Source organism: Oncorhynchus nerka, linkage group LG28 (assembly GCF_034236695.1).
Source record: "Oncorhynchus nerka isolate Pitt River linkage group LG28, Oner_Uvic_2.0, whole genome shotgun sequence".
Taxonomy (NCBI): Eukaryota; Metazoa; Chordata; class Actinopteri; order Salmoniformes; family Salmonidae; genus Oncorhynchus; species Oncorhynchus nerka.
In genome coordinates, this window is record NC_088423.1 from 52,739,021 (window position 1) to 52,752,567 (window position 13,547).

The 13,547-nt window shown below is 39.9% G+C and overlaps 1 protein-coding gene across 3 annotated transcripts in view; it reads left to right on the forward strand.

Annotated features, from left to right (window-relative positions):
* The first annotated feature begins 370 nt into the window (after positions 1-370).
* The window catches only part of LOC115113414 (mitogen-activated protein kinase 8-like), a 31,981-nt gene continuing 18,804 nt past the window's right edge, over positions 371-13,547 (forward strand). For all 3 annotated transcript variants that reach the window (XM_029641014.2, XM_029641013.2, XM_029641015.2), the window contains exons 1-6: positions 371-562; positions 9,216-9,394; positions 10,860-10,989; positions 11,402-11,460; positions 11,887-12,025; positions 12,905-13,070. In XM_029641014.2, coding sequence (XP_029496874.1) covers positions 9,267-9,394; positions 10,860-10,989; positions 11,402-11,460; positions 11,887-12,025; positions 12,905-13,070 — 622 coding nt within the window. In that variant the 5' untranslated portion in view covers positions 371-562; positions 9,216-9,266. The remainder of the gene's footprint in view (positions 563-9,215; positions 9,395-10,859; positions 10,990-11,401; positions 11,461-11,886; positions 12,026-12,904; positions 13,071-13,547) is intronic.

The following is a 13,547-nucleotide window of genomic DNA, read 5'->3' on the forward strand; positions in this document are numbered from 1 at the left end:
AAATGTGTTATATCCATGAGAAGTTCTCTATCTATTTTTATGACAACAGGCACAACTCCTACATAAAGTCGTTTTTCGGTAAGTTGCCAAAATGCCACGTACGTCCACTTATATCAGTGCATTCAGAACTAACAATCTAACCATTACGAAATGTAAATTATATCAAATAAGCCTAATTTGCAAATGATCAATTACATTTTTTGCTGACCAAATTCGACACTTTCTCATTGACCTCCAATACAAAACAATCCTCACTTTGTGGGCTTCTTTTTCCTGGACCGATTTTGGTCGGAGTGAAACCTCTCGCTTCACCTCTTCCTCTTGGTAGCTCCGCTTTTACCCACACGTAGGGCTTGAGTGACGTGGTACGCATATGTCTTCTGCAGTGCGCGCACAGCCTGGCAATGCAGAGAGAGTAGTGCATTCGGGGAGGTCATGTTTGAAGCTGGACAACATAATAGCGAAATTTGTATTATCCTTAAAAATAAACTGAATTCATCGTCAAGGACGCGGACTATTGTGGAGAATCGAGGAGTGATCATTCTGTAATTTGTTGACGGAGGTAAGCCCTAACGTTTTTGCGCCGCTGTCCATGGTATTGTTTAGCTGTGGGGGAGGGTCGTTTGCGGAGAATCGCACGCAACTACAGATGCGGTTTGTTGTCAACATATTATAATGTCTATGATTCAATGTAACAGGGAAGGCTACCACGATATATTCGATTGTTGGATTGGCATAGGATAGTGCTCAAAATAGGATATCCCGCTATGTGTAGGTTAATAACGTATCGCATAGACTACATACAGGCTGTAAAAACAAGGCTATTACCAAAATGCCTGCTTGGGAATTATAGATATACTTGCTACATTTTTAGCGAGGTTGATATGGTCATATCATCATCATCATATTGTCAAGGCGCCGGTGTTTTGTTTTACCTGGCAGCTACAGCCACCGTAAGGGGCGTATAACGGTAAAAGGTCGGCTGGCCAAGGTTATTATGACGGTATTAAAACACTGTTGCTTGTCAGGGCCATTTATAGCAATTGATCACTGTTGGTTTTAAAACAATCTGAATTGTAAATATCTGAATGGTCAATGTATAGCCTAAGCCTTAGAATCTTCCCTCTGCCACTCTTGAAGTCTTGACACACCATGTCTACAACATTGTTCATTCAGTGTACTGTTAATTAGGTGATAAAGACAGCTATGCCTGGGATATATTTAGGGTACAATAACTGTTGCATAGTGTAGGACTAGTATTTACATATCAAATCAAATTGATTTATAAAGCCCTTCTTACATCAGCTGATATCGCAAAGTGCTGTACAGAAACCAAGCCTAAAACCCCAAACAGCACGCAATGCAGGTGTAGAAGCACGGTGGCTAGGAAAAACTCCCTAGAAAGGCCAGAACCTAGGAAGAAACCTAGAGAGGAGCCAGGCTATGAGGGGGGGCCAGTCCGAACATGGCCAAGATGTTCAAATGTTAATAGATGACCAGCAGGGTCAAATAATAATAATAATCACAGTGGTTGTCAAGGGTGCAACAGGTCAGCACTTCAGTTGACTTTTCATAGCCGATCATTCAGAGTATCTCTACCGCTCCTGCTGTCTCTAGAGAGTTGAAAACAGCAGGTCTGGGACAGGTAGCATGTCCGGTGAACAGGTCAGGGTTCCATAGCCGCAGGCAGAACAGTTGAAACTGGAGCAGCAGCACGGCCAGGTGGACTGGGGACAGCAGGGAGTCGTCAGTCCAGGTAGGGCTCAGGTCCTGAGAGAGAGATACTTAAATTCACACAAGACACATAAAGTACTGCAGCATAAATACTGGAGGCTGAGACAGGAGGGGTCAGGAGACACTGTGTCCCCATCTGAGGATACCCCCGGACAGGGTCAAACAGGCAGGATATAACCCCATCCACTTTTTAATAAAATATTAACATTTCAATAACATTTTAATACTTATCCCTATATACAGTTAAAGTCAGAATTTTACATATAGATAGGTTGGAGTCATTAAAACTTTTTCACCCACTCCACAAATTTCTTGTTAACAAACTATAGATTTGGCAAGTCGGTTAGGACATCTAATTTGTGCATGACACAAGTAATTTTTCCATCAATTGTTTACATACAGATTATTTCACTTATAATACACTGTATCACAATTTCAGTGGGTCAGATGTTTACAAACACTAAGTTTACTGTGCCATTATACAGCTTGGAACATTCCAGAAAATGATGTCATGGCATTCGAAGCTTCTGATAGGCTAATTGACTGTCATTTTAGTCAATTGTAGGTGTACCTGTGATGTATTTCAAGGCCTACCTTCAAACGCAGTGCCTCTTTGCTTGACATCATGGGAAAATCAAAAGATCTCAGCCAAGACCTCCACAAGTCTGGTTCATCATTGGGAGATGATGATGAATCATTGGGAATTTCCAAATGCCTGAAGGTACCACGTTCATCTGTACAAACAATAGTACGCAACTATAAACACCATGGGACCACGCAGCTGTCATGCCGCCCAGGAAGGACACGCGTTCTGTCTCCTAGAGATGAAAGTAACGTGGTGTGAAAAATGCAAATCAATCCCAGAACAACAGCGAAGGACCTTGTGAAGATGCTAGAGGAAAAAGGTACAAAAGTATTTATATCCACAGTAAAACGAGTCCTATATCGACATAACCTGAAAGTCCGCTCAACAAGGAAGAAGCCATTGCTCCAAAACCGACATAAAAAAGCCAGAATACTGTTTGCAATTGCACATGGGGACGAAGATTGTACTTTTTGGAGAAATGTCCTCTGGTCTGATGAAACAAAAACAGAACTGTTCGGCCATAATGGCCATCATTATGTTAGGAGGAAAAAGGGGGAGGCTTGCAAGCCGAAGAACACCATCCCAACCGTGAAGCACAGGGGTGGCAGCATCATGTTGTGGGGGTGCTTTGCTGCAGGAGGAACTGGTGCACTTCACAAAAATACATGGCATCATGATGAGGGAAAATTATGTGGATATATTGTAGCAACATCTCAAGACATCAGTCAGGAAGTTAAAGCTTGGTCACAAACGGGTCTTCCAAATGGTCAATGACCCCAAGCATACTTCCAAAGTTGTGGCAAAATGGCTTAAGGACAACAAAGTCAAGGTATTGGAGTGGCCATCACAAAGCCCTAACCTCAATCTTGTATAAAATGTGTGGGCAGAACTGAAAAAGTGGGTGGCCATCACAAAGCCCTGACCTCAATCCCATAGAACATTTGTGCAGAAATGAAAAAAGTGTGCGCGAGCAAGTAGACCTACAAACCTCACTCAGTTACAGCAGCTATGTCAGGAGGAATGGGCCAAAATTCACCCAACTTATTGTGGGAAGCCGAAAAGTTTGACCCAAGTTAAACAATTTAAAGGCAATGCTACCAAATACTAATTGACTGTATGTAAACTTCTGCCCCACTGGGAATGTGATGAAAGAAATAAAAGCTGAAATATTTAATTCTCTCTACTATTATTCTGACATTTCACATTCTTTAAATTAAGTGGTGATCGTAACTGACCTAAGACAGGTCATTTTTACTAAGATTAAATGTCAGGAATTGTGAAAAACTGAGTTTAAATGTATTTGGCTAAGGTGTATGTAAACTTCCGACTTCAACTCTAGGTAATGCCACTTGTGAAAAATGTATTATTCTATATTAAATGCAGGAGGAATGTTCTATTTAGGAATGAAATCAAATGTGTACTGTGTATGTTCCAGTGTTACTTAATGCTCAGTTATACTGTATTAATAGTTTGAGATGAGATTAATGATTGTGGATGTTTTGCCAGATGTAAGCTATAGTCAGTTCCCAATGGGTGGGGCTCAGGATTGACTGCCAGTGTTGAGGGGCTGTTTATCATGTTCATTATGAACACAGTTCATCAGTCATTACAATGGAGTGGAGGCTGAAATGGAGGGTCGCTTACTGTAATTGCAGGACTGTAGAAGTGTATCAGCTGTCCTAACTCACAGGCCCCTTGATAGACTACCCAAGCCTTCTGACTGGAGGGTGGAGGTGGAGAGAGAGGGAGAGCGCAAGAGAGTTGTTCTTGGTGCAGCCAGTCACTGACTGAAATGGAAGCTAAGATACTGCAGTTATAGCCAGTATTCATCCTTTTGTCTCATACTGATTACTCACAATAAACAGTTACTGTAAAACATTAGCAGGTGTTACTGTTTACTGGTGACTGCAATTCACAGTAACTGACAACACCCAAGAACTAAGCACTTTAGCCCCATTGTTATAGCATAATGTTGGCTACAGAAGGTTATGCTTCATTCATTAACCATTGTGTGTTTGTAAATCATTATACAGCAATTGTTCATTTATTCATTCAGACATACACTATATATGCATGTTAGTAACTGTAAAGGTGTCCAAGATTAATGTTATGACCCATGCAGGCATATAACCTACAACTAAAAGCAGTAAAGCTAAGTACCACACTCCATCCACCCAGCTAATCCATCTGAACAATGATCTTATGACTGCCTGGCTTCTGTCTGATGATTGATATGAGGAATGGTGCGATTATACTGTGACTGTGTGTGTGTGTGTTTTGTGTGTGTGTGTGTGTGTGTGTGTATATTGGTTTATTCGGATCCCCGTTAGCTTTTGCCAAAGTAGCAGCTTTTCTTCCTGGGGTCCACAAAAAACACAAAACATGACAAATAAAAAAATACAACAATATACAATCAATAAAAAGATAATAATACAATACAACAACAAAAATAATTTGTGTGTTATTGTATCTGTGTGCATGTGTTTGTGTGTCCCCCCTTACAGTCCCTGCTGTTCTATGAAATGTTGTTGGATCATTTTGAAGGTAATTTTGCTGTTTGCTTGAGTAATTGGAGATGGAAGGGAGTTCCATGCGATTATGGCTCTGTATAATACTGTGCGTTGGACTTGGGGACTGTGAAGAGACTCCTTGTGGTATATCTTGTGGGGTATGTATGTATATGTCTTGTGGGGTATGTATGGGTGTCCGAGATTAATGTTATTTGATTATGTAGAAAATCTGACATTTTCATGACAGTAATACTTATCATTAAAACAAGAAGAGAAGCACACAGTTTGTCTCTCGTCAACCCTCAACCAGGAAAGACTGTCATGCATGTTGTTGATGTTAGTTCTGTATGTGCAGTTAAGGGCCTCCTGCTCTGTTTGGAGCCAGCTGCAGCTTTTCTAGGTCTTCCTTTGCTGCACTTGACCATATGACCGCACAGTAATCAATATGGGACAAGACCAGCACCTGAGCAACTGGTACAGTTGATTTTTGTTTTTATAACCTTCCCATCTTTAACAACTTCGTCATCCAATGTTATACCTAGAAGTTTAGCTTCCTCAACTTGCTCGAGGGTCACAACCTTTATACAATCCTCCAGCTGAGGTGTAGGTCTTAGAGAATCTTTTGAACCAAATACAATGCTTTTAGTTTTAGATGTATTTAAGACCAATGGGTGGGTGGGTGTGCATTTTGAGTGTGTTTACTTTGTACAAATAAGACTTTAGCAAACCAGACGGGATGTCAGAGGAAATTAATCATATTTAGCCCTTTAATGATGGACTAATCACAATGCATGTTTCCGTCTTACCTTCCTTGGGGAAATCACAGTTTTGACAAGATAGGTGAAAGTCAGTGGAACCCTTAATGGCTGTTACATTCAATGGTAAGGAAGGATGTATTTCAAAATGGATGGAAATCGCTGATTTGACATGATACAATAGGTGAAAGATATATAGTGGACCCCTGCTGTTAATTAACTATCCATTGAAATATGTATTTTCAATGTAGTCAAATCGGGTCAATGTTTCTGGGATTTAGTCCGGTCCAGACTGGGCTTAAAAGACAGGAATGAATACTTAGATCAGAGACAGGATGGGAGAGGGGGAAATGAGAGAATGAAAGACAATAAGCGAGAAGGAGAAAGAGACTGCAAAGGAGGGAAAATATACAGCATATCTCTCTCTAATTACTCAAGGAGATAGAAAGAAGAGAAGATTGCATGTCACACATCTGACATCTCATAACATTTTCCCCATGAGAAGTAACAAAATACAGAAATCACCACAGGGTGACGATCATAAACACCCATTGGGAGGTCAGTATCAGTGTGACCTCATCCGATTGGACCCTGAGCCCTGAAAAATATATTCCTAGGCTGATGGTTCATATATTAATGTGGTGTGAGATATAATCCACTTACAATCTTTGAAAAAATGGTGTCAAATGGGTTATTCGGCTGTCCCTATTGGAGAACCCTTTTGTGTTCAGGTAGAAAGAACCCTTTTTGGTTCCAGGTAGAAAGAACCCTTTTGGGTTCCATGTACAACCCTCTGTGGAAATGGTTTTACATGGAACCCAAAAGGGTTCTACCTACAACCATAAGGGTTGTACCTGGAACCAAAAAAGGTTATTCAAAGGGTTCTCCTATAGGACAGCCGAAGAACCCTTTTACATTCTAGATATCACTTTTTTTCCTGAGTGTATGGTTCACACTCAGTCCAGTAGCTTCTGATGATCATGTTTGTATAGTTAAGGGGACATTACACTCAATGCACATTTTGTCAGGCGTTTCAGATCACAAAAGTACTATTATGTCAAGACGAATCTACATCCCATGCCATCCATTTAGATCCAGCTACAGTGCCTAGTATGTTTTCACATCCCTTGCATAGGTGTCACTTACTGTTGAAGTTGGAAGTTTACATACACCTTAGCCAAATACATTTAAACTCATTTTTTTCACAATTCCTGACATTTAACTTCTTTGGGATAGGGGGCGGTATTTTGACATCCGATGAAAAGCGTGCCCAAAGTAAACTGCCTGCTACTCAGGCCCAGAAGCTAGGATATGCATATAATTGGTATATTTGGATAGAAAACACTCTCTGTCTATAACAGAACTGAAATTGCAGGCGAAACCCCGAGGACAAACCATCCCCCCCAAAAAACATTTTCATCCTACCACTGGCTCTTTTATAACAGTGTGAAATCGTGCTCGATTGCCATTCCTAGGGCTTCCACTAGATGTCAACAGTCTTTAGAAAGAGTTTCAGGATATTTTTTTTTTAAATGGGCCAGAAATTGTAGTTTTTCTAGGTGGCTCCCATTTTGGCTGTAGTGTTTCCAAGCGCGTGGATGAGAGCGTGTTCTTTGGTATTTTTCTCCGGTAAAGACCATAACGATTCTCCGTCTTAAATGTTATTGTTTATTTGCGTATTAGGGTACCTATTGTTTGATTATAAACGTTGATTGACTTGTTTGGATAAGTTTATTGGTAACGTTTGGGATTCATTTTGTATGCATTTTGAACTCGGGAAACCGAGTGGATTATTGACTGATGCGCGCCAGCTAAACTGAGTTATTTTTATATAAAAAAGGACTTTATCAAACAAAAGGACCATTTGTAATGTAACTGGGACCTTTTGGAGTGCCAACAGAAGAAGATCTTCAAAGGTAAGGCATATATTATATCGCTATTTCTTTCTTTCGTGTCGCAACTCCCTGGTTGAAAATGATTTGTTATGCATTTGTGTGCTGGGCGCTGTCCTCAGATAATCACACTGTTTGCTTTCGCCGTAAAGCCTTTTTGAAATCTGACATGGCGGCTGGATTAACAACAAGTTAAGCTTTATTTTGATCTATTGCACTTGTGATTTCATGAAAGTTTAATATTTATAGTAATTTAATTTGATTTTGACTCTCTGCAACGCTAGCGTCCCACTAATTCGCAAGTAAAAACTCCCTGTCTTAGGTCAGTTAGGATCACCACTTTTTTTTAAGAATGTAAAATGTCAGAATAATATTAGAGCGAATGATTTATTTCAGCTTTTATTTATTTCATCACAATCCCGGTGGGGCAGAAGTTTACAAACACTCAATTAGTATTTGGTAGCATTGCCTTTAAATTGTTTATCTTGGGTCAAACGTTTTTTGGAAGCTTCCCACAATAAGTTGGGTGAATTTTGGCCCATTCCTCCTGACAGAGCTGGTGTAACTGAGTCAGGTTTGCAGGCCTCCTTGCTCGCACACACTTTTTCATTTCTGCCCACAGATGTTCTATTGGATTGAGGTCAGGGCTTTGTGATGGCCACTCCAATACCTTGGAGTGTTGTCCTTGTTGTCCTTAATGTTTGGATTAAGTCTGTCATAGTTGAAGTGTACCTATGATTAAAATTACAGGCCTCTCTCATCTTTTTAAGTGGGAGAACTTGCACAATTGGTGGCTGACTAAATACTTTTTGCCCCACTGTACCTCACCCAACAAATTAATGATAAAGATTAGCACCGCAGATCTGTAAATTCCATTATGCTTATCTTCTCTAATCATTTTTGGAATGTGGAATTTACATTGTAGCTCCTTCTACAAAACAGAATACCTGGGATATGGACTTATCTGAAGAGAAGATCGCTTTTGAGGTTTGAAAATATAATCTGATTTTGGAGTGTCATGACCCTTGAGCAGTAATTGTGATAGGACTGAGTGGTTTGAGTGGGGAGGAGAAAACTGGAAATGATCTGTTATTGGCATAGAGGTTTGGAACTCGCTTATTGGTCTATTAACTCATTTCCTGCCTGGTGATGTCACCAGCAGGGTTGGGTAGGTTACATTTGAAATATAATCCATTACAGTTACTAGTTACCTGTCCAACTTTTTTTTAAATCAGTAACAGAACATTTGGAATACCCAAACTCAGTTACTTTTAGATTACTTTCACATTAGAAGAATACATCAATTAATTTTACCATTTGAACGACTTCTATTGCAGGATAAATCACTGGTAGATTGTACATAGCTGGCCATAAATGGTTGTTGCATTTTACTTGGGTTGGTTAACTAGGCTTATTCTAACCCATTGCTTTCTACTTTAATACATATAATAATATTATTAGGCTATATCTTTACAAAATCAAAGTCTGTCAGATTTGCAATGTGATTACCATAACCAAACAAAAACAATAACAAAGGCACTGGGGCGAACAGTGGCTCTTTTTCCCCTAATGCAGATTTGATCTTTAAAGCTAAAAACATATGCACTTCAGAACATACGTAGCTACCTGTGTTCTGTATCATAAAAATATGTTATTCTCTCTCTCTTTCTCTTTCTGTGTGTATGTGTGTGTGTGTGCATGCGTTTGTGCATTTGTGTGCGTGCATGTGGGTCAATAGTCCAGAGAGCATAGTTTGGATGCCCAGAAAGCAGCTCCTCAAGGTTTCATCATGAATAAAAACAAGCAAGGAGAAGAGAGGGAGCTCTACAGTTTAGATGTCGGAGATTCCACCTTCACTGTTCTGAAATGCTACCAGAATCTAAGGCCCATCGGCTCAGGAGCACAGGGAATCGTCTGGTAAGTGTAATCACTATGCAATTACTAGTTACTGAGAAGAAAAAACAATGTGCTGGTTTAAAAAAACTATATGGCCATAGAGACTTGGTACAAGGTACTTTTTGAAAAGGGTAGTCTATGACTGGCCGAAGTGGTCACCTCTTAGTAAATGAAAATATTGGCATAGTCATTTTTGTCTATATATTTTTTATTTATGCTATCTTTTACATTTATGTTGCTACTTTTATTATTAATAAATAATTTACTTTAGGTTCACATCGCTGTTTCATTTTCATATGTTGTTATTTTGTTTATGTGACTTGTTTTCTTATTGGTTATTGTGCCACCCAAAGGTGATTTATAGAGCTCCCATGTGGACACTCAAATCTTTAGGCCTTGATGAAGGCTGACACAATGCCAAGATGCATTGGGGTTTGTTTGTCATGCTTATATTTATTTTGGGATTTTGTTGTGAATTTTACCCCAATTTCGTGAAATCCATTTTCGAATCAATTATGATCTTGTCTCATTGCTGCGGGAGAGCCAGGTCAAGTCATGCATCCTCTGAAACATGACCCTCCAAACCACGCTCCTTAAGCCAGACACACTGATGTGTCAGAGGAAACACTGTTCAACTGACGACTGAGTCGTTCAACAGGCACCCGGCCTAACTTAAGGAGTCGCTAGAGCGCGATGAGCCAAGTAAAGCCCCCCTGGCCAAACCTTCCCCTAACCCGGACGACGCTGGGCCAATTGTGCGCTGCCCTATGGGACTCCCGGTCACGGCCGGTTGTGACACAGCCCCGGATCGGGTCTGTAGTGACACCAAAAGCACTGTGATGCAGTGCCTTAGACCACAGTGCTACTCAAGAGGCCGTTTTTATCTATTTCTAACGAAATGCCCCAGAAAATACCTGCCCAGAAATTAAGTTCATCCCTCCGTTTGTCTTGATGGGCAAAAGTCAACCCCACGACAAATGTTTCTACATTTTTCATTAACTAAGTGGTGGCCTTCATTCCCTTTTAGTTTTTTCTGCCTGTCATATACTAGTTAATTACTGTTTTAACAGCGGGTTGTACTAGGTAAATACCAGTAAACAATACAAAATAAAGTGTCACCATGTATTGTTTTCAAATCCTTTTTGCTTGAGGTTTTCGTCTTCTTTTTGTTGCCCCATGAAATACTTTTTTTCCAGATTCAATTAGTTTACAAGGCAACAAAATTAAAAGCTACATAGCAAAGTACCCCAGTTTGAATTTGTCTAAATACTGTGGTGCTTAATCAATGGAGGAAGGTTGATGCCAAAGCTGGTCCATCAATGGCACAATGGACCATGGAATGTTTCAAGGTCTCATGCTGTAAAACATCCAATGGAAAGAAACACAAATTAGACATCCGTTTAACTTCTTATTTCCTACGGTCTCTATCACCCTATTGTTAGGTATGTGTTCATGTATTGCCATGCTCTTGGTCTTGCCTTTTCAGTTCAGCGTATGACCACAACCTTGAGAGAAATGTGGCTATTAAGAAGTTAAGTCGGCCATTCCAGAACCAAACGCATGCCAAGAGAGCGTACAGAGAACTGGTGTTAATGAAATGTGTCAATCACAAAAATGTAAGTCTGCCTACCAACACTAGTCAATTACTTCTTCCTGCTGTTTTATTATATTCTAGGTATGACTTTGACAATTATCCTCAGTTATGTTTATGAATGGCCTGGCTGGAAATAGAGAGAAACTCTAAGAATATTATTTTATGAATGCATAATGGTACTTCAGAAGGAACAGTAAACAGGCATTTGCTTTGGTAGCCCATATAGTTAATATACACACAGCTAAAATGCAGATTCATTCAACCAGCATCCAGAACTACAGTTACCCGTTTTTAAATATTTTATTGTTATATTGAATAATACATTTGAAAATTACTTGATTACAAATGTGTTATGATGAAGGACTGTTTTCCTTATATTGAGGAAACTAATTTAGCAAGCATTGTGTATGACTCGTGTGTTCATGTTGTTACAGATCATTGGCCTAATAAATGTATTCAGCCCACAAAAATCATTAGAAGAATTTGCAGACGTGTAAGTATATTATAAGAAAGGTCTTGAGCCTTTTGCGTAAAACACTGGGGGGAAATCCTCAGTGGAAATGCACATTAATTGATGTATAATAACATGATAAACCTTTGACAGTGTAAAATGATTACATGCTGTTAGGAATTAAGACATAGAAGGATCATAGACTGATATTTTAATAGGGCCTGTCTGTCATCAATTAAATAATGACTCAGCTATTACCAGAATAACTGTCTGAAATCTCTCTGCATACTGTATCCCTCTCCGTTTAAGCCTTCCAGCTGGCTCCACAGATGTGGGAGTGTGCGCCTGCTCGGTGTGTGTGTGTGTGTTTGTGTGTACGCTATGTGTGTGTGTGTGTTTGTGTGTACGCTATGTGTACACACAAGTGTGTGTGTGTGTGTATTTTCATCTCTCTTCCTTCCTGTGTAGATACATTGTGATGGAGCTAATGGATGCCAACTTGTGCCAGGTGATTCAGATGGAGCTGGATCATGAGAGGTTGTCCTACCTGCTCTACCAGATGCTGTGTGGCATCAAACACCTCCACGCTGCCGGCATCATACACAGGGTACAGCTCATACTGGCTCATACACACTAACGCTAAGCTAACAGGTAGACACAGGGTATAGTTCACACCAATAACAATAAGCTAACAGGTAGACACAGGGTATGGCTCATACTGGGTAACACTAAATTAATAATGGGGGATTGTTGTATTTCCAAAGATTATACTGTAAACTAAAAAGATTATACAGTAACTCCTCCATGTCAGAGCTGTGATGTTGGCTATATCCACAGGAGAGCAGGAGGAACATGCTAATGATCTAAATATTCATTCAGATTTAATGATTGGGATTGCATCCGAAATGTCACCCTATTCCTGAGCTCTGGTCAAATAAATGCAATGTATAGGGAGTGATAGAGTGCCATTTGGGATACATGCTTGGCCCAATGGAGCATGTAAAGTTTATTCAAGGATGGGAAAAAAATGAGATTCTGAGATTAATCTAGATTCTAGAATAATGTAACTGGTTTGTATGTCATGCTACCAGGCCGTTTGCCGACATGCAAATCTGTGAAAGAGTCACTACTCAGTAACCGTAGTTAAAATGGAGTGACTCATTACTGTTGTTAAGATGGTGATGAATATGGATGCTGCCCTGTTTTATAATATTATGATGACAATATTCCTATAATCCTACATAGCTTCATTGATGTCCCCCACCTTACTATAATAACTAAAATAATCTGCCAAGACGGCAAATAGTGCTCTCTGACGGGATTGTCTGCCATAATCTTTTAGTAAAAAATGCTCTGGAACAACTGCGCAGACAGTTTTCGCTGTGTCTGGGCTTTAAAATATGCTGCTGCTATTGATGATGATGACAATGATGACGACGACAAAGATCATGACAATGATGATGTTCTCTCCTTGTCCCTTCTCTAGGATCTAAAGCCCAGTAACATTGTCGTGAAGTCAGACTGTACGTTGAAGATCTTGGACTTTGGCTTGGCTCGGACGGCGGCTACAGGTCTGCTGATGACCCCCTACGTAGTGACCAGATACTACAGAGCACCAGAGGTCATACTGGGGATGGGCTACCAGGCCAACGGTCAGTACCTGTCAATCAATCAAGCAAATATTCATTCACCATAATGATTTTATGCATTAACCACCACTGCAGATTCTTTCATGACATTGTTTTAATGTTGTATTACTCTTGTAAATAATAATTATGTTTATAATGACATATTGCAAATCACAGCTATAATCAAGTTTCCATCCAACCTTTTTGGGGTGGCAGGTAGCCTAGTGGTTAGAGCGTTGGGCCAGTCACTGAAAGGTTGCTAGATCGAATCTCCGAGCTGGCGAGGTAAACATCTGCAGTTCTGCCACTGTTCCTAGACTGTCATTGTAAATAAGAATTTGTTCTTAACTGACTTGCCTGGTTAAGTAAAAATATGTAAAAAATGTCAGTAAAGTACATCGGAAATAAAATGTCACGAAAGGCCTGTTGGAAACAGCACATTTTTCAGTAAACTTTCCGAATGTTGACACAACAAAATATACTAGACAATGTGGGATATTT